Source organism: Fomitiporia mediterranea (assembly GCF_000271605.1).
Source record: "Fomitiporia mediterranea MF3/22 unplaced genomic scaffold FOMMEscaffold_2, whole genome shotgun sequence".
In the NCBI taxonomy this organism is placed as follows: domain Eukaryota; kingdom Fungi; phylum Basidiomycota; class Agaricomycetes; order Hymenochaetales; family Hymenochaetaceae; genus Fomitiporia; species Fomitiporia mediterranea.
In genome coordinates, this window is record NW_006760387.1 from 2,725,536 (window position 1) to 2,750,219 (window position 24,684).

Consider the following 24,684-nt stretch of genomic DNA (forward strand, 5'->3'; position numbering starts at 1 on the left):
AATTACTGATGTCTTTTGACCGTTTGACATCTATATTGGTAAGGGTACATTGGTGAGCAATGCATTCACCAGTAATGTTACATTGTTGCATTTAAAACATGTTTACTCAAGGCTAGGCAAGTATCATTATCAAACAGATTCCGCTGGGCTATCACGCGAAGTTCCACCAGGCGGGGCTTGGTCCCGACCGACGTCTAGGGACGTACTCTCCTGTGCTTGGACATTAATAACTCGACGTGTCTTCTCTCAACAGGCCAAGGCAAGCACGTCTACACGCGTTTCCAGCGTGGTCTGTTATCGCAGACGTAGTAATCTCGGCACGTTGGTTTCATAGATCTATGCCTGTAAAGTTATGCGAAGTTCTTCCCTATGCATAAACGAACTCAACGTACAGAAAAGGGTACCTTGCACGTTGGCCCAACACGGTATGTGAGTGATCCCCGACCAAAGGAAGAAAGCATCTCCTGTAATTTATCTTCGTGCGGAACTCCGGCAGGTTAAGCCAGGTCTTCTTCACAGGAGTGTTCAGGGCCGACGAAGCGCATCGGTATTCCAGGTGATTACAGCGCTACTATCCCTTCTGCGTATCCTCGGACAATCGTTTTGGAGGGATCAGGACGTAAGCAGGCAACTCGATCCGTATGCCCTTGGTGTAACATAAATCGAATGTCCTCAAAGTTCATCACTTCAAGCCCATCTGCTTCTATTATCCTGCACAATGGTGCGATAGGGTTCTTAATGGATACCTCCGGCTCGCAATTTCTCGTCATTTTTATTCCCATTAGCACGGGCTCTCTTCCGTTCAATGCATGCTATGCTTTCAATGTGATTGCTTCCGAGGTCGCGCCAGCCTTCGATACCGGACAAAGTTCTCCGTTCCTTCTCCCTTCTCTTCTTGTACCTCGATTGAACGAAGAACTCTCAAACTTCTAGATCAGCAGCCTATGAAATAAGGCATCGTCACGGAAGCAATCCGATATGCTCGAATCTGACCCGGCTCCGCACTTTTTGCGTTGCTCTCCTTCAACGATCGAACTAAGTTGGTACCAAGCGTGTCCCTTTCTCCTTGGGACCTACAGCAATCTCTTCTTGCTCTTGGCGAATGGCTTCTCAACTCCGAGGAGTTCGACCGCGATTACAATGCTTCGCTATGGCTTGGCTGTCAGCTCAGACTGACTCTATAATCTTGTTCAATAAAAAACGGAGGTGTCGGCCCCCTTTTCGACCGTCTTCATCATCATGTTCCTGTGAATTGCGACTATGCCGCCCTTTGCTAGCCTTCTTCAATTTGAATCAGGTTCTTTATTCCTTTCCGGGTCGTCCTAGAGTTCGGATAAACGCGTTTGAATGGTTCGGTTCTTCGGGACATCCAGAGCGGTATTGTTGTTCGTACTGTGCGCCATCGCACCAGAGTTATACGCTATTCCCGTCGTGCCATTACGCTCCAGACTGTCATACTCGGTTTCATTCCATTCAGTACCTGACTTCTAGTGGCGCCTCTATCCATACATGACATCAAGTTCCTGTTCGCATTCGAATCGTTCCCGTTTGTCTCGGGCATGTCGGTTATGCAAGTGGATTCGAACTATAACTTGATATGTATCCCGAGAATCGATTTGAACATGAAACATTCGTGTTATGAGCGGAACTCTGTTTCTTTTACTGGAGCACTCTGCATAAAAGCGATCAACGTCCCGCACTTCTATTAACGAACACGTTGATATGTAGCATGTGGTGGGTTCAAGCCACTTGCACGTTGCTTTATGAAATGACATTTTCCAACGGTTCAGGTGACGCAGCTTCGGTAGTCGGAACAAGAGTCACTGTGTCGGTTGCTTTTTTAAAAAAGCGGCTGTTTAAATGTTCACCTTAGTTTATGTTTTAAGCAAATTTGAAAACGACAGTATTGTACCTCCATAGACCTTTCTGACTCTTTTCCAAAGATGCATTTTGATGCTGCAAATAAAGATCACGCGCGAGAAATCATGACAAAGTAATCGTCGGCATCTAACTGGTACGCGTCATCCCGTGTGCGTGCCAAGCGAGTTAATTACCGCCTTACAAGCGTCCGGCCCGCCCCTCTCTCCTTAATGGCGCACTATTTTCTACATTGACTGTCATAAGGATCGGTCGTCGGTAAGCGAATTTCAAAGGCGCACTTTGTTCCGACCCAACCGACGCGAATCAATTTAAGCCGGTAATAATTTGCATTCATCGAGTCAACATCAACTTATGGAAGAGCGACCACAAGGACAATACGCCACAACATATCGGCGGACCATTCTTCCTGGATCCGGCGATATAATGGCGATATGTACGCGCCATTGATGTACTTTCTGACTTCTCGTCGCGCCGACGCAGAACCCTTTCATGCAAGGGCGGAGAAATCCGCACTCGAAACAGTGAGCGCAGATACGGAATCCGATGATTAAATCGTTGCGACACAGCATCGAACCTAACGTAATGGATTGACGTAGCCCGTCCACCTTTTGCATGCGTGCTGAGCCTTGACATCTCATTCAAACGCAACAGCGAGACGCATCGCACTACAAGCAATCAACGACCTGATGCCAATTGAACATGCAGGGTACAGTCAGTATGCAGAATCAAATAGTATGTTGGAAAAAATAGCCCGCACTTAGGGTTCTTCAGTATCAGTATAGCCCATCTTCCCGCTCCACTGCAAGTGGTAACAGATAAATGTCGCCCAGATATAATCTTGCTGATATGAACGTGGTGAGGACGCTCAGGAACCTAAATATGATAACGGACCACATAGCACGCTCCTATCGCATTTAGTCGGCACCGCACTCATCTTCAGATACATGTACAAATATAATGACTGTATCGTTTGCAGCGAGACAACGGAGGCATGAGAGAATTTCTAAGGCAATAAGCAGGATGAGTGATGCTGAGTAAAATGATGTTTCAAAGACTTAATACAAGTTGAACAGATTTTCCTCGGCCGATTCACTACATAGCTATATTACTACGCGTCAGCAAATATACGCCCAGCCGATTGTTGAACAAAAATTGACGCACCGGTTCCGATAATCCAAAAATGTCAAGTATCACTTCTTGTCATAATCCCATTTGCTCTGGATTCATTCACGACATTTAAATACTCTCCGATCTACTCGGTGGAGGCGTCTTTTGTGGGCGTTAGGAGTCCTGCACAGCGTTGGAAATAGGCAACCCCGCCAACAGCCATTTCAGAGGTATTCAGTCTATAGTCCCCACCTCTATGGGCTGCAGACCGACGAAGCCCACCTCAAAGACAGATAACAAGACCTCGCGGAATCGTACATACACCAAGTGGCGCAACCCTCATAACGGCAACCCTGGCCGCTTTCTCTTTATCTTGGAAGACAACCTTAGTGGGAATTTTGCGATAGCAGTTAGCAAGACGAGTTAAGAAACAGAACGAGAAAAATGGTGACGTCCCTTCCTAACCATCTGAAGAATCGGGATGCACAACAATCAGGCACATAAGGATGGCTCCTCGAAGCTAATTTTAGCTTTGCTTCAATGACAAACGGCTTCCATAACAAATATGTCAGGCAATTGGACTAGCCAGGGCCAAAACTGAATTCCAAGTACGTCAGCGCGATTGCAAAATGATTGCGGTCCGACCTCTTCTAAAGATGGGCGCGAATTCTGCGCACCCTAGGAGGTAGCGGTATGCTGAGCTGTTTTAGATAACTCCCGGGAGCTCATAGATCCTGTAATCCGTTGCGAAGTTGTGCCACATAACTTTCAAAAACATGTAAAACAGGAGAGAAAACTTGGAGTTCTGCTTCCGTACAAACGAATGGTGGCCCGGGTGCATCATCGAATTGAACCATTTTAGACATTATAGAGTTCCCGCAGGCACAAGCAGTGCGAAGACGAGAGCACCCTTCCGGTCGTTCTCAGAAGAACCTATGAAGATAACAGGCTCAAGGCGGAGGTTTCGCGGATTTGTCTAATTTCCCAACGGGCAGCAAGGCTGACGAACTTTAAACATAAGAGTCTAGACGTCTGGTCAATTGTCGCCGTTGTGGAAAATGCAGAACCTGAAAATCTTGGCCAATCCATTTTATCGAGATAACCCGGCGGTAGCGCGTATTTGCAGCGTTTTGAATCCTCCCGCGTAAGCGCTATTTTTCCAAGAGGGGATAGCCAAGGTCAATCATAGGGTCTCTGCAAAATGAAAGCTGTCTTATCCTTTGATTAAGGGTGAATGGGCGCAGCAAGGGATGTCAATTGACCATTGAAAGGACGTACGCAGAGATCGCAGTCGAGGCACACCTAGTGTACTCACGCGTCGTCGGTCCACTCGGAGATTTCGAGACTTCTAGTGCTGATGTGGCAGGACACGACATCAGTATACACTCGCCCTACTACTGCGCCGTCGTGGTACAAAAAAGTGATTCAATGAGATTCGATCCCGTCTATATTTGCACATCATCACGGTCGTTGCCGATACGTTATGTACAAAGACTCGATCACTTGCATCGCATATGTGCATAATGATATCTCAACACAGATATCAGAACATTGAAATGGATGAACTTGAGGAATATGTTTCGTGTAGCAGAGCGATGAGCGGCGTATGTAGCCTTTGCTTTAATGACGCCATGTACCGGGACCTAGCGCCAATGCCAGCGCCGACTCCGTCTATCTTGGCTGGAGTGCAACTATGCATGCTTGGTTGAGATCTGGGCAAATCTTATGATTGCTCCGGATTTCGCGGACGTAGTCGGGACTGTTGAAGTAGCAGAGGGAAATTTAATGATGATTAGATTGGGCCTGTCCATAAGGAACCTAGTGCCCGACGTGAGTCTATGAATCGTTGATAAGCCACAAAGTAAGAGAAGAAAGCCACAGTACGGAAGGAAAAAAAGATGCCCGCTTGTTAGGTAGCGCGAGAAAATGACTTAGGGTTCAAAGCAAATCAATTTGACGGAGAGTGTGAAGGTCAGGTAGCAATAGAAAGGTACGTAAGATTACTCTAAGGAGCATCCAGAAGACCAAGTACGACTAGTCGGTCCGTGTGTCGCATTTAAACAATCATACAGTAAGAGCTTCTACAGGTTCTAGGCATAGCTATACTACAAAGTCCAAAAGAGATAGCAAAGAGGAAGGAGTTCATAATTTACAATCTACGTATTATACAATTGTTCCGAATCTTCAATAACCCAATAATGATTTCCATACGCAATGTGCGATCCTAATCACCGCCCTGCTGCCGATGCGCCCCCGATGCCAGACGCCCCATTCACAGGATAGGGGATACTTCCCCTCCGACTCTTGTCCATCGTGCATGTGTGTTTCTCTAACGAGCGCTCGTATGAAAAGAAACTGTTACATTTCGAACACACCCATTCGCAGCGTTTTCCGTGTTTGTACACCTCGTGTCGTAATTGATCGTGTCGGCGCGAAAACTTTTCCGTACAGGGAGGGAAGGAGCAGGGGAAGCGAACACCCTTTCCTGCGTGAGTCTTCATGTGACCTCCCAAAGTGCTGGTGCTCTTGAACTGTCGCTTACATCCTGGCTGTGGACAGGGCAGCAGTCTTGACTCAGCAGATTTAGAGGTCGAGCCGGTCTTCGGATTTGGCTCAGTAGAGAGCTGCGGAAGTACGGGAGACGACTGGAACGATTGTTCGGAAACGGTTTGGATAATTGTTCCATTATCGATGACTTCAGTGTCGTTTCTCCGCCCGCCATCAGTAGTCGGCATTGTAGCGGGTAAAAAGAAGTTGTAAGGCGTCGTAGGTGAATTTGAACACGATGACAACGAAGATGAAGACGACATGTCTGGAGAAGCCGGTTCCGAGATCTGACTGGATTGTTGGGAAGATGCAATGTTGCCTTGGCCTCCCACATCAAGCATCGGATAATCCGTGTTCGGGGGGTTGAATATACCCATGAACGAATCAAGAGCTAACGACATGACAACGTGTAAATTTAATACTCGATAAGAATACAAGAGCAAGGACTTAATCACTGACCCGTAATCAAGTCCGCATCCGCAGAAGACATGAAATTCATATTGTCTAAGCCTCCGGTAACAGCCTCGGCATGCGCTCCCTAAACCGTCCTCAATTTATCAACGTACTGAATAGGCACACGGAGAAATGAAAAGCTCACGTTCATGATCGGCACAGAAGAGTACGCGAGAGGGCTTCCGCCCGTTGTATGCGGCGGATTGAAAGCGGGCGGCCGAAACACTGAAGCTTCTCGCGATCCAATGCTCGAACTCGGAACTGACGGATGATTGCCTAGAGGAAAATAGGGAGCGTCGGCCGCTTCGAACGGTCGCTGACTGAAGTTATGCGAACTTCGATGACCAGGGAGGAAAGAGAGTCGGACATAGTGACCACGATGGTCAATACCACGTTCGACACTCAGATCTGCCTGAGGGATGTTGACAGGTCCAGAAGGGGACATAGAAGCTGTACTGCTGGAAGCAGTCGTCCGTCCGTCTGTTGTAAACATGCGGGGCGATCCGAGAAGCTCTTGAGTGCTGCCAAAGGGTGTTTGCTCATCGAGAGCACATTCGATGTGTGGAGCGGATTGAGGAGAGTTGCAGCGGACAGTGATGACAGTGCGAGCCAAATGACCTGAAGGAATTACGATGCTCATAGTAGAGACTTGAATATAGAGAAACTGGGGAGTGGTGGAACGGAGGTCGGTCTCCGAACTACTTATGTATCTGAGGACCAGTGAGGTATCAGGCGTGTATCTAAGCGGCTCGAAAAGCAGCGCCTGGGAACCCAAGGCATCCTGAGTCGGCTAAAACGGACGTAAGATCACGAATTGGTTGCTTACTATCCTTCCAATAAAGGATTGGAGAATCTGCACCGCCAGAAGCTTCGTTCCAAACCGCACCAGTCCGAAACAGACCCTTACCATCCTTCCAATAAAGGATTGGAGAAGCTGCACCGCCGGAGACTTCGTTCCAAATTCCGCGCCAGTCCGAAACAGACCCATGTAGTCAGTTCGTTTCCTAATGAATGTGATGTCCCAGATCCAACAGCATCTCTAAAAAGCGTCACACGTTGCGTAGTATCATGGTTATAAAATTGGTAAAATATTCATCGCCCTCAGGATGACTTAGCGTCCATTCTGATGAGCATGAGTAGACCCTTCCTATGTGATCGATTGACAGACAAGCAAAAGTAACGCTGAGCGCGACAGTGTATAAGAGACGTCTCGAATACTCGCTTGGAGGCCGAGCCGAACCAATAGACAGAAAGCGGTCTACCGATCACCGACCGCGCGATGCGCCGAATAGCCTCAAAGCTAAACAAAAAGTCCAGTGTAGCTTCCCCAAGCGGACATCGAAGCGGCAAGCCACTACAGAAGGAAGATGCTCATGCGCTACTCAGGGTCTGAAGCAAGATCAAACGTGATCGATCCTATTGCCAGTCTGGATGTAATTACCGTCCCGACTACTCATCGGCTATGGCCGCTCTTAGAGTTGCCAATAATAGTTGTGTAGCAACACATCTCAGAATCTGTATAACACCACTAATGTGTCGGGGCTGACGCACACGGAAAAAATAGCTGACCGCACCAGTTTTAAACCCACTATCAGCAATAGTGGACAAATGTAGCGGGCTGAGGCGGATTGCAGCGCGGGGACTTGTCTCAAGCTTGAGTTTGTGTTGCGCGTTCTCGTACCAATCGGACTTCCATAAGCTTGGCGAATGGAAGCCTGATGAGTCAAATGGGTGTGTTCCTGCATATATGACGGTGCTTGAGTGGCTCATAGATCTGAGAGCTCGAAGTGGAGAGTCATAGCACGATGTCTATGCATGGATGAGCAAGCAAGGGAGGAGATTGATTACCGAACGAAGACAGGGCGGGCGGGGCTCGAGGAGCTCCTCGGAGTCGAAGCGAAGACAGATGCATCCGTGCGCTAAGATGTCCCTGAATACCTCAAACGAAGTCAGCGATGAACTGTCAAAGATGCTCGTTGGCTTGCACTGAAGCAACAGCAATACGTCTCCCGAATCGCGAGGAGCGACATTTTTAAAAAAGGGATAATTCCATATTAGGCAATTTTCACGCATCACGGGACGGATGTGCCGATCTCTCACACGTTGTTCCAGGCCAGGCTGACTGGTTTCAGGCGTCTTTCCACCACGACGAGTTCAACGCCTGCAAGCGCAACGAACAATGTCGCCCCTTTCTTTTGCCGCATCTGCAACGTCGGGAATACCTCTGACGTTTCTCTGGCCAGTCAAATTCTGCTTTTATAGTACATTGACTACATACGTGCTTTCAATCATAACCGGAAATGTGTCACAAGTTGATCGTGTATGGACGTTTCTGCCTGTGGTCTATACCATCTACTATGCCCTTCTGCCATTCTGGCCAGTAAGGTCTCCGCTCCCTCTATTTCCGTACGCCCCAGAGGGCTTGGATCGGACTCTCGTAAACCAAGCGAACCCGCGAACATTCGTGATGGCCGCTTTGCAGGTGAGGTCATAGCTTTTACATTGTCACGGATGCTTCTTGCTTAGGTGTTGAAACGTTAACGTAGATTCTGTGGATGTGTCGACTAAGCTACAATACATGGCGTCGTGGCTTATTCAGTCTGTAAGTAGGTTCATTCGTTTATCCGCTCCGTCTCAAATGCAATTTTATAGCCATGAAGAAGATTATCGCTGGGAAATTCTCCGCACAAAAATACCGAAGTGGCTCTTCCAAATCTTCAATCTCTTCTTCATTGCGATAACTCAGAACATATTGCTATTTCTTCTTGCTGTCCCAACACATAATGCCGCAATACTTGCGCCGGCCGATCGCGGCCTTAAACTTCCGGATTTCGTACTTACTCTCCTGAGCATCATAACTCTTGTCATCGAATTTGTTGCCGATAATCAACAATACAGCTACCAAGCTCACAAGCGAAGCGGTGTTTACAATGAGCACGAATGGCCAGGCGCGCGAATTCGGTGGACTCAGGCCGACGTGCAGCGCGGTTTCATCACTCGCGGACTTTGGGCTTGGAGCAGACATCCAAACTTCGCATGCGAACAAACGTTTTGGATCCTCCAGGCTCTCTTCCCTATTCTTGCGACTCCACGCCTCGAGAAGCTGTCGCGTGGAGAGATCACGCCACTCGTATCGTTGATCCCTCCCTTGGCATTGTGCATGCTCTTCTTCAGTTCGACTATTTTTACAGAGTCGATTTCTGAGGGCAAGTACCCCAAAGCTTATCGCGCGTACAAGAGCAGGGTGGCGATGTTCGTACCTTTCCTCACTCCTATTTGGGGTCTGCTATTGCAGCTGCTAGGGAAAAAGGAGTATTGTGATCGCCTTGTATATGGCGACGCCATCACGAAAGAAGTGATCGAGAATAAGGACAAGTAAAAATACGTAGAGCTTCTTAGACCATGTCTTGAACAGTGCACCTCATTGCCTTTTCCGTTCCATGAAATACTGTCTTCGTAGATACTATGTATTACGTCGAGCTTGCTTCTTGATAAAAACAAAAAAGATAAAATGATACGTCCCCATGACTGCATATCATGATGCGCACAAAGTCCAAGCCTCATGCTCCGATAGCAGTAAGAGATGCCGAAGCCGTGGAAATAATAGGTGTAGTCATTGGTGATTCAAAAGCTTTCTCAGTAACGTCGGAAGCCTTCTCGGCCAACCCATCCGTGCTTGAGCTGTTCTCAGTATTTGAAGGTGCTCCAGAAGCTCCAGACGACTTAGAAGACAAAGAAGACGACGCCGCCTCCTGAGAATCTGGACTTGGTGACGTCTTTGCTTTCTTTTTCTTCTTCAGCATCCCTGTGGTGAACAAAGTAAATGAGTCAACAAATAAGAGATTTTCCCATCAAAACAAGGATTCCATGACTTACCCGCAACGACGGCGCTCTTAACATTATCCACAATATCCCGGCTTTGCTCCAAGTACTCCGTATCATCAAATCGTCGCTTTGCGCCAACGGGAGCATCGTCACCGTCTGCTTTCTCTTTACCTTTTCCGTTAATGCCCAAACGCTTCTCAAGTTTTTCAAGTTTAGCCCGTTGAGCTTCTTGTTGAGCCTTTTTACGTTCCGGCTCGAATTCCAGATATGCTGCTAGGCTAGTATACGAATAGAAAACGAATAGTGTCAGTATGAAGCACCGAATACGGAAAAAGCGGGAAGTGAGAATGCATCAATGCCCCTTGTAGATCGTAGATAAACAATGCACGTACGTTTTCGCCTCTTTGAGCGTGCTGAGGCGGCGTCCATTCAAGTCACGACATGAATCATTGTTGCTCGTTTTCTGGCTACTCATCCGCCCACCCGCCGCACGGAGTTGCGAACCGAAGCCGCCCTTTCCGCCGCGGAGACGTGGCACGAGTCGCAAACTAATGAGTCTGCATGACTTCGCGCCATATGCGACATCTTCGTCGTTTCCATTTCCAAAATACGCAGCGTCACGCGCCCAGAGGGCGCTGAGCGGCCTTGAATCGAGTGGCAGGGAACCCGATGGAAGGGTAAGTGCGAGGTCTAACTCCGAAAAAGACGGTATGAAGTCCAGCAGATGCGATGGTACGTCGGCGAGGAGGGTCTCCGACGGTAAAGTCAGGGCCAGTGAGGGGAAAGGATGAAATGTGTCTATCAACAGCGTCGTCGACATCGTGGAGGAGTCCAAGTTGTGTGGTCCGGCTGCCTGACACTTGACGCACAATATCTTGTGACTAATCATCTGTGATCAGTAAGTCGTTCGCACGTGTTCACTTCTTCTTGTCTTGTTACTTAGTACTCGTCTCTTTTTCATCTCCAGGTTTATTCGGTCTCACGGGCCTATCCACTTGTCGGACCCTGGGTGGTTGAATCAAGCCGACCTTGAGCTCCTTTCGAGAAATCACCGCTGGAATTTGATGTAGTAGGAGGTATCTTACTTACTGCCTCCTTTCTTTGAATCCTTCTCTTTAGCGTTTCTTGCCACTCATTCTGCGCCCATCGCCCAATTTCCGCCCATCAGTGAAACCAGAACTATTCAAGCTATCGGCATACATACACAAGTTCTGGGGCACCAGATAGACGCATAGAATCTATCTAGACTCCCTATTCATCTGCAAGGTATATCGGGATCTCGCTGCCAATATTCCATGCGGCTTCCAGTCATCGTATATACATTCTTCCTATCGGGAACATCAAAATGATGCATACATAGCCATTGAATATGTATTCATCACCATGACCTTGAGGTAACTCTTTTTGCGTTCCTTGCTGACGGCTAAACTGTCCTTAATTACGATGGATACGGGCTTGTGCCACAGGCTCGACTGTATGGGCTGTTGCGGGCTTTCCTGACGATCGAACCTCCTGGATTTCAGGCCTCAATATACTTACATCCCCCTCCGCCGTCAATTGAATCCGTAAAATTGTTGACGAATCTCTTCCGCGATCTGGGTTACTTTGATTGAAGCGGTACAGCTTGTTGATCATTTCCTTTCTGGGAGGCGGGTCAACGATCGAGAAATTGGTGACGGTACAACACGGTGTTTCAAGCGCCAAGATAAACCTTCTCTCTCTCGGTCCCGCGCAACGTTGGACAAGAGCCTTATCTCTCTAAAACAAGTGGTTCTTCGGTATCTTGAGCTGTTCTCTCGGCGTTTCAATACATTTCAACTCTGAGCAACCACCGACGAATTTCATTTCTTTCAAGTGGCACTTCTTTCCTTCACCGTGTTTGACCGTCATTCTGATGCACGCGATTCGGGATCTCCGAAGGCGGCTAGATCTTCTTGTTCCTCATACATAGGGTGTAAAGCGCCTCCGGTCCGAGCTCTTATCACAAATCACGCAGTCGGAGGTGTCTGTTTTTCTGTCCGGATCCTACAGATCTCTGAAAGTCAAACATATTCGTATATGCTAAAAACATACTAGATCGTTCTCATTGATGCCGGTCAACACCGCCCCAGTCGACACCAGCTTTGAAATTGCAACTGGACGAGATAAAGATTTTCCCGAGAGCATACTACGGAGGATTTCTCAAAATGACGAAGGCGAAATGGAAGCGCGCATATAGGCGGACTTACGAATACGATACCATGCCCCGTCGGTGGCCACCAATCAGCTGTTTTTCAAAACTGAAAGACGATTTCTTATGCTGATAACTTGGAGTCTTGGACTGTATGTGCATTTCGCCACTATCTTGATGAACAATCAATATTTGTCCTTTGGCTAAACCATTCACCCATAGTTTTGTATCGTGCATCTTTTCTTAAAAAATCTGCAACCCTAAATTAACTGTCCTCTTGTCCTTGCCCAGATCGATGACAAACTGGCTAGACAGATCCCCTTGGATTTCTTATGATACGTATGACAATTGCAACACAAGTTTCGGAGTGCCTCCCGATTTATCACCACGGCTTCAGGTAGGAGAAGAGCTACTTTCTGATCATTTCGCCTACCGATCGCTCCCTTTCCTTAAACTCACATTATTAATAACTTTGGAGCAAGGGGGCGAGTCATACAAGCTGTCAGGAATGCAGAGTCGTGTTTCCATGCTTGACAAATGCATAAGTTTGCTGCGGCCAAACTTTCTATTTGGCTGACGCTCCCTTTGCACAGGCTTCCTCCCATTTTCACTTTTAACACTCGTCAATTAGGAAGTGCTTTTTTTCTCGACAAAAATAGTAAGTATGCCAAATTTCTTCTTCCCTACTTTCTAATGTGTTAAAATGTGCAATAGCCACAAAAAAACTGATGATCCTGGTTCCACCCCTTGCAGAAAGATTGTCTCAGATTTTCACTGCTTCTGCGCCGACATACGCATCCCCGTCACTTCTCGGCTATCAACAAAGAATGTGCTCAAAACATACACTATCATTTCCCTCCCTGTTATGTTAATCGCGCGCATCTGTCAAATGGAACTATCGATGCGCCATAAGACGATCTTTCGCACCGCCAGGTTTAATTCCCGCCATACAACGGTAGCAGTGCACGTCGGGCGTTAATTGCGCCGAAATACCCCACTGAAGTTTCCGGTGTGCATGCGCCATAAAGACAAACAGATAAACAAGTCCAGGCCCAGATCACAGTAGGCTTGGGTTCAGGCTAGTCGCTTGCGCCCGAGTTTGATCGACTCCGAACCTTCAAAACAAACAGAACAAGGCATCTTCCGGAGGGCTGTGACTTTGAAGCTATGACCAACCGTCAGGCCGATTAATATTAACAGTACAGCACTAAACATGCGTGATACATGTGTGTGTCTAGTGCTGCGCCCAGCTGAACAGAACTGCGGAGATGGCATACAATGGTGCAGAAATGGAACCAAGTAGTTTGACACAGGTGGTGACTTTTCGCCGCCTGGTTCGGTCATATCTTACCCTGTCTATACAGTCGATACTGTCGATAATTTGATTTGCATGTTCGCCTGACAGCACAAGGCAATACTAACAGCACCATAATAGTATCACTGCGTGCTGTACATACACAGCGGCGGTGATAGTCTAACTGGTAAACATCATTCACCTGGTGTTAGTAGACCAAACAAGTGTGAAACACGCCGCCTACATACGCGCATTCGGGCGGGAGTACTAACGCAGTTCGAAAGGCGGAATGGTAGAACGGAGAACGGAGAGTGGAGCGACACAAACCGCATGCAGATTAAATCGTACAAAAAAATACGCGAATACACGAACATAGTAAAGTACAGAAAGAACTAAGATTTACGGAGTAAGTGAATAGCGTCCGCTTAAACATAGAGGGCGCGTGCTATGCAGCGGACATGACAAATCGCGGAAAAGGTTTCGGATACGACAGAAGTGGTGGAAGAGATAAGCTGGGCGCATATGTTCTTCATCTGAAACTGTTCGCTGGTTTGATAACTACAGTGGCGGACAAGGCATTATTGTACACTTTCGTCTACCACTGTATGAGTCCGAAAAAAAAGGAAGAGAAAAAAAAAGATCTTCACTCGACAGCTTCAGTAAACCTACTCTCAACTGGTGCAGGTCCAGCACCTTCACTAGCGCTGGAAGGTCCACCGTTCGCATTCGCATTGTTGTCAGCCGTATTATTATTATTTACGGCACGCGGTGCCTGTCCTTCGGGCGCCTTTTCCTGTTGGCGCTTACTCGGTCGGCGCGAAACACCATCCGCGCCTTCTCCGTTCGACTTCCCGCTCGCATTCGGGTCTGTCTTCTTTTCAGTCTATTTGACAGATTGAAGTCAGTTACATGATGTTTGAAAGGAGTCTCGGGTGGATGAATGAATAGAATAGGAACAAGGCTTACCAGATACCCGTTCTGACCGAACTCGAGAGAAGAGCCTTTCGGTGGTTGCGAATACGACGGGGGTACAGCCTCGTCTTCGTTCTCAATGTTGTCTTGTGCAGGCAAATACAGATCTCCATCCTCATCTTCCTCCTCTTCAACACTCGAGCCTTCTTCAACTTCGTCTTCCTCCTCGCTGACGTACCCAGCAGCACGCACGGCCGCCTCAACAGGACCGCGGCGCTCCATGGACTCACTCGCCACAAGGTACCGCGCACAAAGCATGCGGATATCGTTCCACCACTCCATCATCGCCTCATGACTACTCGCACGGAATGTATAAGCATGAGGTGAACGCCCAGGAAGGCGCAGTCCACCTGCAAGAGTTCCGGTACCGTCTTTCCGTCCCTCAATATGGAATTTGTGCGATTTATCCGAACCGCGGGCGGCGGACGGCGGACCTAGCGTGCACGCAGGCAAGAAGAGCGAGAACACGGGCGTCGGCCGCGATTTCGGATCGGATGACGCGTATTCGTGCAAGTACCCCGCAGGAGATAGCACGTAATACGCTTCACGATATGTACGTGTGAAGCGTTTCTTGCGTTCCAAGAAGCCCATATGAACCGGAATGACTGATGGGTCCTCTTTACTTGGATATAGAATTGTCTCAGGATTACGGAGTGGTGTATCTGGATCGATGAGGTGATCAGAACGAGCGGAGAACGAGATCCATTCTTTGTCAGGCGCGAGAGAGGCCATCTGGGTCCCTAGCCCATGCCAGACGTCTTGCACAGAACTTTGCATGCGAGACTGCCACTCATCAAAAGTCTGCCACGCAGATTGAATAGCGCGTACGATTCCTTCTTCAAAATGAGCAGAATTTTGCTGCATGATGATGATAGACTTCTGAAGTGCGTTCTCTTCGTGCACTTGTTTCTGGAGCTGGCGCGCAACATTTACATTTGCAACGAATCTGAAAATCCGTCATAAGACGATCATTAAGAAGCGTGAAATAGAACGTACGGATCATCCCTGGCTGTAATTTGCATGGGTGTGTTCTTGAAAACAGCTATGTTCTTTGCAAGCTCAGCAACCAGGCGTGTCGACAATTCCCTCTCTTTCGCGACATTCGCCGCGAGCTTGCCTGTGTCATTTTGAACATTCTTCTGGAAAGTCAGAAAAAGTGGATATATTTAAAGAAAAAGAAAAAAATCACCTTGATATGAGCCTTAATTTCAGTTCTGAGTTTCTGCAAATGTTGAACGATGGAACTATCAATGGTTTTGCCTAAGTTCGCATGTTGGTCCGCAATAGCACGCGTCTTGTCGCGGATGCCATAGTAAATGTCCTAGAGTACGAGTTCAGTATAGAACCGTCCTACTGCACGTCAAAATATCTACCTGTATTCCACCTTCACCCAAGAACTGGTTTCCAGTTCTGAACGGTACTTGAATAACAGCACCAAGCTTGGTAAGCTCGCGTGCAATGTTGTTCTCAATATCCGCTATGCCCTAGACATCCGTAACAACGTCAAACCCACGTTACTAACCCGGAGATGGGTGAAAATACCTCGAAGTACGCAATGAGCTGCTTCACGATAGCCTTCCAACCAACAAAGCGTTCAATGAGTACATCAGACGGACGCAAGTCATTCGGTGCAATATTCTTCTTGATTAGGGACTGGTTACGACTTATATTCGAGCCTTTGGCGCTGGCGCGTGAGATCGACGTCGCACGCGAAATGGTTGCGCCGTCGTTCTGCATCTTTCAAGACGTAGGCGTACAACTGTTACTGTTGTCAGTGGGAGTGGCGCAAGAGACAGAGGAGTAAGACGAAGGCGGGGGCGATTCGAAGTTGAAATGGATGATCGACGAGGAGCGCAATGGTCTATAAACGGCAATGGCGCTGACGTCACTCGTACCCTCCCGTATGATGTCTCACGTATAGAGTTAATAGACGATACCTCCAATTGGATTGGCTCGGGGGCTGGCTCCTCACTCTTCTTTGTCTAGACTAGAACTCTTACGCCATCCATTCATTTATATACTACTTAGTACTTAGTAATTCAATAAGATATACGACTTAAGAGTATTCTTTTGCAGAGCCTGACCTAGAAGATGAACGGGAACATAACTTTCCTCCCTTTGGGATACTCGTTACCAAACTCCTTTTTATACGCTTCGTGTTTCTTCACAGCCCAGGCTGTCATCTGTGCAGTACCAGTCGCAAAAAAGAACCAAGCTAATGCAAGAATTGGTCAGCTTAAGACTTTCAAAGTAAAGAAAAGAGAATGCATACCAGCATAACTTCCAGTCATCATGGAAAGCGCAAACCAGGCAAGGCTCTCAAAGAAATAATTCGGGCACGATACGAGGTCGAACCCATAACCGTACGGGATAGCACGCTTTCGAGTGCCTTCAGGTCGTAAAGAACGTAGCGTCGAGTGAGTCTTCAGGTTGGAAAACTCCGCGAACTAAACAGCACGTAGAGGATATAAACTCACAACGGCCAAAGGTAAATGAAATACGTACAAGGAACACTCCCGTCCAAAGCCAAAGGAAAGACAGATCATTACGATTCGAGCCTAGGATAGTTGGAGAGAATGCAGAGTATTTTGGTCGGTACAGTGCAAATGCAAGCAGAACACCGCCAAAGACGTGATAATGGAATGAACTACAAAGCCCGTTAGACTTGAGTAGATGCATAGTAGCTGGTTAGGCTAGGATGTACTTTTTGAATATATTCCGGAGCGGCATAGTCGATTTAGAGAAGCGATGGACACTGTTGTTGATAGGCTCAATTTTATCATGAGGATTAAATAATTGACCTTAACGCACAAGATTGTCTCGTATTCGCGCTTGAGGAAATGGAACATAACCAACGCAAAGCAATACCTATCAAGTTATTAGAAAAGCATGGCGTACATTGAGAAATCACCTACTTCTGCAGAAGACTATGCTGAAAGTCGCCATCGTAAAATAGTTTGGGGAAGTAATAGAACAGCGGATGGATAATAATTGGTCCAACCTAAAAATAGTCAAAAACGCGTTTCAAAAGTAGACAGATAAAAGTGGGCAACATACGTATTCCACCAAAAACACAGTCCTCCAACCGACTTGCGGACCCAAGTCTTTAACGTTCAACTCTCCTCCTGTCTCAAAACCAATCTTCGCCAGCGTATCATCATCTGAGAGTGCTTTCTTGTCGCCTTTTAGAGATAACTTCTGTCGTTCAGGATAAAACTGCACGATAATATTTATTAATTTTGAGTGACTTTATGAAGGTGAAATACGAACTTTGGGAAACTGCGCAGCTATAGCTTTCTTGACGTCCGCAACCGTCGCGTTCTCTAGAGTTTTTTCACCGAGAACGACAGTAATGGGCAGCTTGAGCGCGACAGCAGGAGGTGAACCTGACGAGGAGATCGTCACTGACACCATTGCTATAAATTTACGCTTGTCGTTTGACGAGAAGAGGAGATGAACGACGGTAAGGACCACAACCAAGTTGTCGCGTCATGCCGATCCTTTGATCGCATCAGTGCTACTGACTCGAGCCTAACGGAATGCTTCCCTCCTGAACCCTCTCATGTCGTTACTCTCATTATCACGTTCATTTCCACCTTTGCGATCAAGGCACGCTACATATAAGATCAAGCGATGTACGTCTGACAACTCCTTCGTCTTGGGAAAACCATATTAATTTTCCTAATTAAATGATTTTCTAGGTTTATCCTCAGTACCTCCAGTCGACCTTGCACATGAAATCTACTCATTCAATTCACATTCTTCCAAAGGGCCGCTTCTAATCGCACATGGACTATTGTGCGAAAAACATGTTTACATTCTGTATCTACTTGGATATTGATGATTACAACTGTTAGTGGGTCCAAGCGCAACTGGACAACTTTAGGAAAGACGTTCGCGAAACGACTACAGCGGCCTGTGATCCCTCTGGTGCGACGATCTACTTACTTATTCTTCTTTACGTCGCATACACAATCAGTTGACTGACGAAGGAATCAATGCGCCTTGACAGGACTTAAGAAACTTTGGTGAATCTCCTCAAAGAGATGTTATGGATTACAACACCCAAGCTTCCGACATCTTACATTTCTGTGACAAGCATTCTCTAAAGAACGTGTCCATCCTGGGTCACTCTATGTTCGTCACCCTTCTCTACATTTAAAATTTTAAGGACTCCAGCTTGTCTTATCTGATATAATTTATTTTCTCATTGCAGGGGAGGCAAAGCAGCAATGACCCTTGCACTCCGTCCAGACCTCCCAAAGTGTCTAATCTCTCACCTCATCGTAGCAGACATTTCTCCTCTTAAAGGCAAGCTCTCAGTCGAGTTCCGTAGATACCTCGACGGCATGATCAACCTCGAGAAAAACGGAAACATAAAAACCAAAAAAGAAGCTTTTGAAGCTCTTCACGAGGTCGAGCCGGTAAATAAAATCATCCATCCTTACTTCGAATTTTACTACTGACGCATGCATCTGATATATGATGGTGCTGAATAGGACGCATTAATCCGACATTTTCTCCTCACAAACCTGGACGCAACATACCATGGACATCCCGTCAAATTCCGTATCCCACTAGAAACGATCAAAGCTAGCCTAGACGACCTCGGTGACTTCCCCTACAAACCTGGGGAAGCAAGCTGGGATGGTCCAACTCTGTTTTTGAAAGGTTCGAAAAGCAAGTGCGTATCTTTTCTTAATTCTTCGTTTTTATTTGCTTGATTGGATGCTGAGCGTGCTGACGTCGCCTTTCTCACAAAAATAAATAAATGAAAAATGAAAAGCTACATAAAAGAAAAGAATATAGACAAGCTGAAGCAGTTCTTCCCCAACATGGAGTTAGAGACGCTCGATGCTGGACATTGGGGTACGTCGTTAGCCTGTTCGCCCTCAAGGCATTTTATTCATTTTATTTTATTTTATTTTTACTTGAATTAACAACTTTCTCTTCTTGTAGTCCACTATGAGCAGTAAGTATTTTATTTTTATTTTATCTCTTCACTTCACTCTCAAAGAAGAGGCGGTTTGCTAATCGATGATGTACCTCCTACACAGACCAAAGCATTTCGTAGATTCTATAGTCCGGTTCATTGAACACCACGATTAACAAATTGCACCTCGGCTTGGCACAAGCACTATCCGCATTTATACTCCCCCAGGCTTTTCTCTATCACACAGAGTCAGCCTTCTATCCTAGCAAAGGCGCTCGAAATGCCACACAACAATTAAGATGGACCAACAAGCAACTACGTTTGATTAACAAGACTACTAATATAGCATGCATGCACCAAATACAAACAGAAAAGCGAACGGCGGAAAAACATTGAAACGTGCTTAGAGTGAGGCGTAAGGAACGGATAACGATGATATCAGTGAGTATGAGAAAAGAAGCGAGAGAGGAATGTCGAGTCATGAAAACCATTGCGAGCAAAATGGAATAAGACAGAGGAAAACATGAGTAATACGAAGGACGATAAGACCAGTTATCAAACATGAACACAAGAAAGCACATTAAACATACAAAAAAGCCACGCACACAGAAACAACACAGAACAGGACAGCCTGTTCTACCTCTTCCAGACAAGCCCATTCTCAATGGCTGCCTTAATCCTCGGCCTACCCAACAACTCCTCATGCTGGAGCTTGCTTCCATCGAACCTAAACTCCCTCAACGGTTCTGGATCCCCAACCACACTCGAATGGTGATGACGATCTACAACTCCCTTCATCTTCGCTTTCTCCGTCAACTTACTCGCCGTTCCACCAGGACTCCGCGAACTGACCATGTTCTCTACGACCTCGGTCGCAAGCATCGAACACTCGCTCCTCAATAGCCATAATTCTCTCAACTTCGGACATACACATGTCTGCCATCCAGGTAACCACGTCAGTCGCCTCAAACATCGATAGTCGAACCCGTGTGTGTCGACTAGCCGGAGAGAAAGGAGGTGCGGGACGCGGTGCAGGTATTCGAACATGTCGGCGTGCGAAATGCTTATGTTAATTAAGGACAAAGAAGTCAGGTTCCCGTCTGTGCGGTCGAGGAGTGTTGTGAGGTGAAGGCCATGCGCGTGACGCAGTCCATCAAGAGTGAGACTTCGAAGGACCGGTAGACGGAGCTGATCAAGGAATGCACTGGCTTCGCGGGCATTGCTGTGGTGTAGACTAACACGGAGTGTATGTAGACGCGGGAAAATCCATACATCCGGACCACCAGAGACCATGATCTCGCGCTTGAACGTAATCCCCAATTCCTCGAGTGACGGACAACCATTGAATAGCTCAACGATTTGCGAAGACGAAAATGCGTCAAATTGGACAGAGGTAAGCGGGTGACATTCGCTCGGTAGTATCTTTAATCGTTGTTTCAACACAAGTTGAGAAAGTGACGGCGCAGCGGAAAGCGCGAACGTATGTTCCCAAGAATCGAATGCATCGCTACCTGCCTCTGCGAGTGGGTCTGAGAGTGTCAGCTTCCTCAACATCGGTGCATCATGTGCCAATAGACTCCGCATAAAACAACCCGGGACAGCAATATCCGCAACCTGCCATCGATAACTCTGCCTTGCAATGTTATGTATGAATTCCATCAACGGATGTTGTCGCTCTACGGTTTGTCCCTGTTCGTTACGCAGTTTGTGGTGTATCCGTACGTCTGGGTGGTAAGACGTAAGCACGACGAGCTTGAATCGGAGAGGACAATTTCCTGAGCGTGCTATCCAACGCTCAAAGGCACGTGTTGCAAGTGCATAGGGACGCAGGAGGAAAAGACTGATCGATGACCATAATTCCGGCGTACGTTCAGCAAGATCGCGCCAGTACTTGCAGACTCTACCAAGTAGAAGAGGTGCAGTCCTGATTGAAGGTTCGAAAAAATCAGACTTGGAGGGAAGAGCATGGCAGAAGATGATGCCTAGAATTTCTGGTGGGAGGCGTTGAATATGGCTCGGACGACGCAGATCGAAGTCGATGTTGCTGTCTGAGAGCGAAAGGTGGCTTGATCTGCTACTACACGAGCGAGTGATGATCATTATCTGAGAAACAGAGCAGCAAGCATGAATAATAAATCGAGGAAAATGAGAGGAGGGAGAGATGTCGGCTCAGTGGGGCAGGCCGAGTAGAGATGACGGGACGGGAAGAGATGGGAGCAACGATCAAGCTGCATTCGAACGCCGATCTTAACTCGTTTCTATCATTAGACTAGCATCCAATTTAGACTCACAATATTCCTTTCCTCCCACTCTCATCTCCTCTCTACCAAGTATGCCAATCTGCACAACATGCACATACAAAATATCCCATCTTTACACAGTGTATGAGTCAGCAAACAACCTTCGTCTCGAACAATGTGTACGTCTGTCGATCCTTTCATTTCCGAGTGTGTGCATCACTGAGAACACAGCAACATATTCAATCTTAACTATAGCCAAAATGTCTAAACTTTGCCGATCCATACGTCGAGCACGACTCACTCACATTGCTTCTTGATCTGATTTTACTCAAACGAGACGTCTTTCGGCACCTTTTGTTCAATAGAGGATACCAGCCGAGACGTGCTTCGAAGGCCTCAAGTCCGTCAGAAGCCGACAAGAAGGATCGAACACGGATCATTGAATTACAGAGAGAAAAGGTGTGTCTAAACGTCACTATCAGGTGTAAATGCTGAAGAAATGTGATCAGGATCGTTGGGAACTGATCTTCCAACTCGGGATTGTCCTCATTTTCGTGGATGCTTGTAAGAGGAAATGGCTTTTCTATGACTCGCACGGCCTAATTCTGATTTCTGAAATGCATTTTCCTTAGTTATCAGATGGTCACATCTCAGTGAGCTTCGACAATAGACAACATTATGTCACTTTAGACACATCTTGCAGACCCCTTAGACAGTCGCGAGACCGCGAATTCGGCATTATGGACGAAGGATGATGTCGAACCTCTTCTACGTATCTTTGCCGGATGCATCATTGGCGAGTTGTGCCTTACATGTAAGACTCCTAAGTCTGATTCCGAAAGACAGAAACAATTGCATTTCACTTAGGCATTGCCCTAATGTCTGCGGCTGTCTTAAAGAGTATTAGACTATGGAAGTCAATGTTCAAATCATCAGGTCAAGCCGAGCAAAGCGGTGTCAGAGATGAGCTCAGGTAAATATACTGATTATTCAAGGTATTCCCTCATATTTATGAATGTGATCTTCCATAGACTATCACAAGTTCCATTGACACTGTTGTACTCTTCCCTGACAAAGCTATTTCTACTGCTCCTTCTGGCCCTCTGGAAGCCATCTTCGGTTCCTTCCAGTCAACCTTCCTTGCCAAGGAATACAACGGAAGCGAGTTTCTTTCGCGATCTGATGGCACATGATGTCACGCGAAGGGCGCTAGAAATGCTTGATGACGACAAGCTCGATCGAGAGTGGGTCGTGCGGAACGTCCTCGGTGGTATGGCGGCTGGATTTGGCTTGCGAGGTACATAAGAATAGAGTTTTCCTCGATTTTACGCAGGGCGGAGTTGACATCATCGATTACTTTTTTCAGTCGTGCTGGACATCCAACCGGTATTTACGACAATAATCATTCTGACCGGGTATGCTTCATCTTGTGTTTGTTTAGTTCTATGCGTGCCTAACTGCCCTTTTCTTTGCATACGCCAAAGATGGGCTGCAAAGACGTTCGTCGCAGCTGCTGTTTCAACGTGGGTGAATAAGGGAGACCTGACGGGAGATGTCTTTCTGGCATATAGCATACCATAATAATAGTTGGATATACTTTCACTTGACAGTTCGCTTTCAGCTAGCACGATGTTGGGTTCAATGACTCCAGCAATCGGAGGATACGTTTGCTTTACCTGTCAGACACAGGTTTAAATCTCTGGTATCTCTCTCGTCTGAGTACTCTTGTGGCGGATGTTGCGTATTTTGTGGTCTTTGAGCGGTCTCACAACACGTTTTGGATGCTATCTCTGGCAATTTAATAACTTAACTCAGATAGGTCAACTCACAACCCAGCCTACATGGTGACGACTACAAGATCCAAATTTAGTGATGTTATCAATAGTACTTGACATCTTGTTGGTCATCGCATATATAGATCAAAGTAGCAAGCCAACCGCACTCCGGTCTCAATTCTCTGTGGTGATCCAAATCTTCATCTCTAGATTGAAGCAACCACTCTATACTTGTTGATAGATTGAGGTGAAGACTCCACAAAATCATAATCAAGATCCTAATGCTCACTTCACGAGTCACTTGTTGTTTGCCATCCCAAGGCAGCAAAACTAACACTGCCGAGCATATGGATTCTTTGATATCAACAGTGCTCATAAATCAAACTCGGCCTAATTGTGAATGCCGACAAGCTCATATAAGTGCAATTAGTTCATGCTAGTGAATCGTCTCTACGAAGATCTTTCTTAAATGACCTCCTACGCCACTAAGGATTATCTATGCCAGATCCATTCAATAACTCTCTTCAAGGCGGTAACGGGTTAGCATCTATGCTTGATCCGTCGTGCATTGTAGTAATAAATTGACCAACTTTACTTGTGATTAGCTGCTTGTACAACATTTCACTTGTATTATAATAGTGAGTTGTTGCTTCCCTCCAAAGTCTCGCTTCCCTTATGTCTGCAGTCCTACATTTAGATGAAGAGGTCTGTTGAATACCTACACTTGGTCATTCTATCTAAGACAGTTGTGAATTAGGTTGAATATATATGGGTGGGTAGTCTAACAATCAGAGAATTGTTCTGGACCTGACCCTTTATAGACAAAGAGCTGCATCACGAAAAAGTCGCAACAAATGTAATTAATAATAGCAAATGTAATTTAATAATGTAGTTATATATCTATTACAATCTAAAATAACAATTATACTTGGCACATAATTAAATTGTAACAATTGTATATAAATGTAATGATTATACAAGAATTGTATTATACTACAAGTGTTTTTTAAAGCAAGTAATGTTAATACCATTATTACTACAATATTATATGTGAGACACAAGTACTTAGCTTTTATTGTAATATGTTAAAATTGTATATAAAGTAATATACAATAGCAGGTGATTGATTATAATACTTATGAAAGTGATACATTATGCTTGTAAGTTGATTATAGTAGTTTTAGTAAGATAATATGCAATTATATATAGTAATATTGTTAACAATCACTCTGTTAGTCTTCTAATATAATCTGGTTTTACTTTTAAACTATATATCAAAGTGATTATGTAATCGAATACCGAAGATCGAGAGCATATAATGACGCACTTGCACTCGTCACTCCTTTCCTCCTACCTCCACCACCTCCCCAACCCTCTTCCCCCAATCCTATGTCGTTGCTTCTGTTCTCTCTAGTCAAGTCCTCCACTCGCAAGCGTCCTACCAGCAGGCACTCTGCCTGCTACAACATAGGCAATAAACATCACTG

At 46.3% G+C, this 24,684-nt stretch overlaps 11 protein-coding genes across 11 annotated transcripts; 4 read left to right on the forward strand and 7 right to left on the reverse strand.

The window, feature by feature from the left end:
• The first annotated feature begins 100 nt into the window (after positions 1 to 100).
• On the forward strand, positions 101 to 3,147 carry FOMMEDRAFT_17198 (uncharacterized protein). The gene is made up of 7 exons (XM_007262936.1): positions 101 to 336; positions 393 to 1,852; positions 1,913 to 2,103; positions 2,160 to 2,564; positions 2,639 to 2,884; positions 2,944 to 2,981; positions 3,043 to 3,147. The coding sequence occupies exon 2, from the start codon at positions 667 to 669 to the stop codon at positions 931 to 933; it is 267 nt and encodes an 88-aa protein (XP_007262998.1). The 5' UTR covers positions 101 to 336; positions 393 to 666; the 3' UTR covers positions 934 to 1,852; positions 1,913 to 2,103; positions 2,160 to 2,564; positions 2,639 to 2,884; positions 2,944 to 2,981; positions 3,043 to 3,147.
• A 600-nt stretch (positions 3,148 to 3,747) lies between these two features.
• Positions 3,748 to 4,332, reverse strand: FOMMEDRAFT_17199 (uncharacterized protein). The gene is made up of 2 exons (XM_007262937.1): positions 4,267 to 4,332; positions 3,748 to 4,206 (listed from the first exon to the last, which is right to left on the reverse strand). The coding sequence occupies exon 2, from the start codon at positions 4,075 to 4,077 to the stop codon at positions 3,922 to 3,924; it is 156 nt and encodes a 51-aa protein (XP_007262999.1). The 5' UTR covers positions 4,078 to 4,206; positions 4,267 to 4,332; the 3' UTR covers positions 3,748 to 3,921.
• An 832-nt stretch (positions 4,333 to 5,164) lies between these two features.
• On the reverse strand, positions 5,165 to 7,504 carry FOMMEDRAFT_144657 (uncharacterized protein). Its single transcript, XM_007262938.1, has 4 exons — positions 6,815 to 7,504; positions 6,134 to 6,778; positions 5,995 to 6,073; positions 5,165 to 5,926 (listed from the first exon to the last, which is right to left on the reverse strand). The coding sequence occupies exons 1-4, from the start codon at positions 6,974 to 6,976 to the stop codon at positions 5,217 to 5,219; spliced, it is 1,596 nt and encodes a 531-aa protein (XP_007263000.1). The 5' UTR covers positions 6,977 to 7,504; the 3' UTR covers positions 5,165 to 5,216.
• Positions 7,505 to 8,167: 663 nt separating this feature from the next.
• Positions 8,168 to 9,367, forward strand: FOMMEDRAFT_76341 (DUF1295-domain-containing protein; the record flags this gene model as incomplete). The annotated part of the gene is made up of 3 exons (XM_007262939.1): positions 8,168 to 8,470; positions 8,535 to 8,590; positions 8,641 to 9,367. 3 exons carry the CDS (start codon positions 8,168 to 8,170, stop codon positions 9,365 to 9,367), a joined length of 1,086 nt encoding a protein of 361 aa, XP_007263001.1.
• Positions 9,368 to 9,548: 181 nt separating this feature from the next.
• FOMMEDRAFT_76490 (uncharacterized protein) lies at positions 9,549 to 10,633 on the reverse strand (the record flags this gene model as incomplete). Its single annotated transcript, XM_007262940.1, has 3 exons — positions 9,549 to 9,793; positions 9,865 to 10,091; positions 10,206 to 10,633. 3 exons carry the CDS (start codon positions 10,631 to 10,633, stop codon positions 9,549 to 9,551), a joined length of 900 nt encoding a protein of 299 aa, XP_007263002.1.
• A 418-nt stretch (positions 10,634 to 11,051) lies between these two features.
• Positions 11,052 to 12,145, reverse strand: FOMMEDRAFT_152045 (uncharacterized protein; the record flags this gene model as incomplete). The annotated part of the gene is made up of 5 exons (XM_007262941.1): positions 11,052 to 11,141; positions 11,196 to 11,285; positions 11,353 to 11,571; positions 11,887 to 11,980; positions 12,042 to 12,145. The coding sequence occupies 5 exons, from the start codon at positions 12,143 to 12,145 to the stop codon at positions 11,052 to 11,054; spliced, it is 597 nt and encodes a 198-aa protein (XP_007263003.1).
• Positions 12,146 to 14,033: 1,888 nt separating this feature from the next.
• Positions 14,034 to 15,986, reverse strand: FOMMEDRAFT_75599 (uncharacterized protein; the record flags this gene model as incomplete). Its single annotated transcript, XM_007262942.1, has 5 exons — positions 14,034 to 15,195; positions 15,246 to 15,388; positions 15,439 to 15,570; positions 15,623 to 15,733; positions 15,792 to 15,986. The coding sequence occupies 5 exons, from the start codon at positions 15,984 to 15,986 to the stop codon at positions 14,034 to 14,036; spliced, it is 1,743 nt and encodes a 580-aa protein (XP_007263004.1).
• A 347-nt stretch (positions 15,987 to 16,333) lies between these two features.
• FOMMEDRAFT_102627 (uncharacterized protein) lies at positions 16,334 to 17,678 on the reverse strand (the record flags this gene model as incomplete). Its single annotated transcript, XM_007262943.1, has 8 exons — positions 17,520 to 17,678; positions 17,307 to 17,465; positions 17,165 to 17,250; positions 17,061 to 17,117; positions 16,954 to 17,004; positions 16,755 to 16,896; positions 16,522 to 16,696; positions 16,334 to 16,464 (listed from the first exon to the last, which is right to left on the reverse strand). The coding sequence occupies exons 1-8, from the start codon at positions 17,661 to 17,663 to the stop codon at positions 16,334 to 16,336; spliced, it is 945 nt and encodes a 314-aa protein (XP_007263005.1). The 5' UTR covers positions 17,664 to 17,678.
• A 133-nt stretch (positions 17,679 to 17,811) lies between these two features.
• FOMMEDRAFT_152048 (alpha/beta-hydrolase) lies at positions 17,812 to 19,225 on the forward strand (the record flags this gene model as incomplete). Its single annotated transcript, XM_007262944.1, has 8 exons — positions 17,812 to 17,884; positions 17,951 to 18,047; positions 18,107 to 18,179; positions 18,262 to 18,386; positions 18,466 to 18,673; positions 18,749 to 18,933; positions 19,036 to 19,118; positions 19,209 to 19,225. The coding sequence occupies 8 exons, from the start codon at positions 17,812 to 17,814 to the stop codon at positions 19,223 to 19,225; spliced, it is 861 nt and encodes a 286-aa protein (XP_007263006.1).
• A 264-nt stretch (positions 19,226 to 19,489) lies between these two features.
• Positions 19,490 to 21,379, reverse strand: FOMMEDRAFT_165455 (uncharacterized protein). The gene has a single exon (XM_007262945.1). It carries the CDS (start codon positions 21,280 to 21,282, stop codon positions 19,819 to 19,821), a length of 1,464 nt encoding a protein of 487 aa, XP_007263007.1. The 5' UTR covers positions 21,283 to 21,379; the 3' UTR covers positions 19,490 to 19,818.
• A 135-nt stretch (positions 21,380 to 21,514) lies between these two features.
• Positions 21,515 to 23,003, forward strand: FOMMEDRAFT_131589 (Arv1-domain-containing protein; the record flags this gene model as incomplete). The annotated part of the gene is made up of 8 exons (XM_007262946.1): positions 21,515 to 21,601; positions 21,678 to 21,881; positions 21,932 to 21,986; positions 22,062 to 22,075; positions 22,265 to 22,344; positions 22,454 to 22,719; positions 22,789 to 22,837; positions 22,907 to 23,003. 8 exons carry the CDS (start codon positions 21,515 to 21,517, stop codon positions 23,001 to 23,003), a joined length of 852 nt encoding a protein of 283 aa, XP_007263008.1.
• Between the last annotated feature and the right edge of the window lie 1,681 nt (positions 23,004 to 24,684).

What these genes read in the sequence shown, in the direction of transcription:
- FOMMEDRAFT_17198 (XM_007262936.1), top strand. Translation starts at nt 667, where the DNA reads ATGTCCTCAAAGTTCATCACTTCAAGCCCATCTGCTTCTATTATCCTG.
- FOMMEDRAFT_17199 (XM_007262937.1), bottom strand. Translation starts at nt 4,077, where the DNA reads ATGGATTGGCCAAGATTTTCAGGTTCTGCATTTTCCACAACGGCGACA.
- FOMMEDRAFT_144657 (XM_007262938.1), bottom strand. Translation starts at nt 6,976, where the DNA reads ATGGGTCTGTTTCGGACTGGCGCGGAATTTGGAACGAAGTCTCCGGCG. An exon ending in AATCCTTTATTGGAAGGATA is followed by an intron (nt 6,779 to 6,814) that starts GTAAGCAACCAA and finishes CGTCCGTTTTAG; the next exon opens with CCGACTCAGGATGCCTTGGG. An exon ending in GGATGCGGACTTGATTACGG is followed by an intron (nt 5,927 to 5,994) that starts GTCAGTGATTAA and finishes TCATGTCGTTAG; the next exon opens with CTCTTGATTCGTTCATGGGT.
- FOMMEDRAFT_165455 (XM_007262945.1), bottom strand. Translation starts at nt 21,282, where the DNA reads ATGATCATCACTCGCTCGTGTAGTAGCAGATCAAGCCACCTTTCGCTC.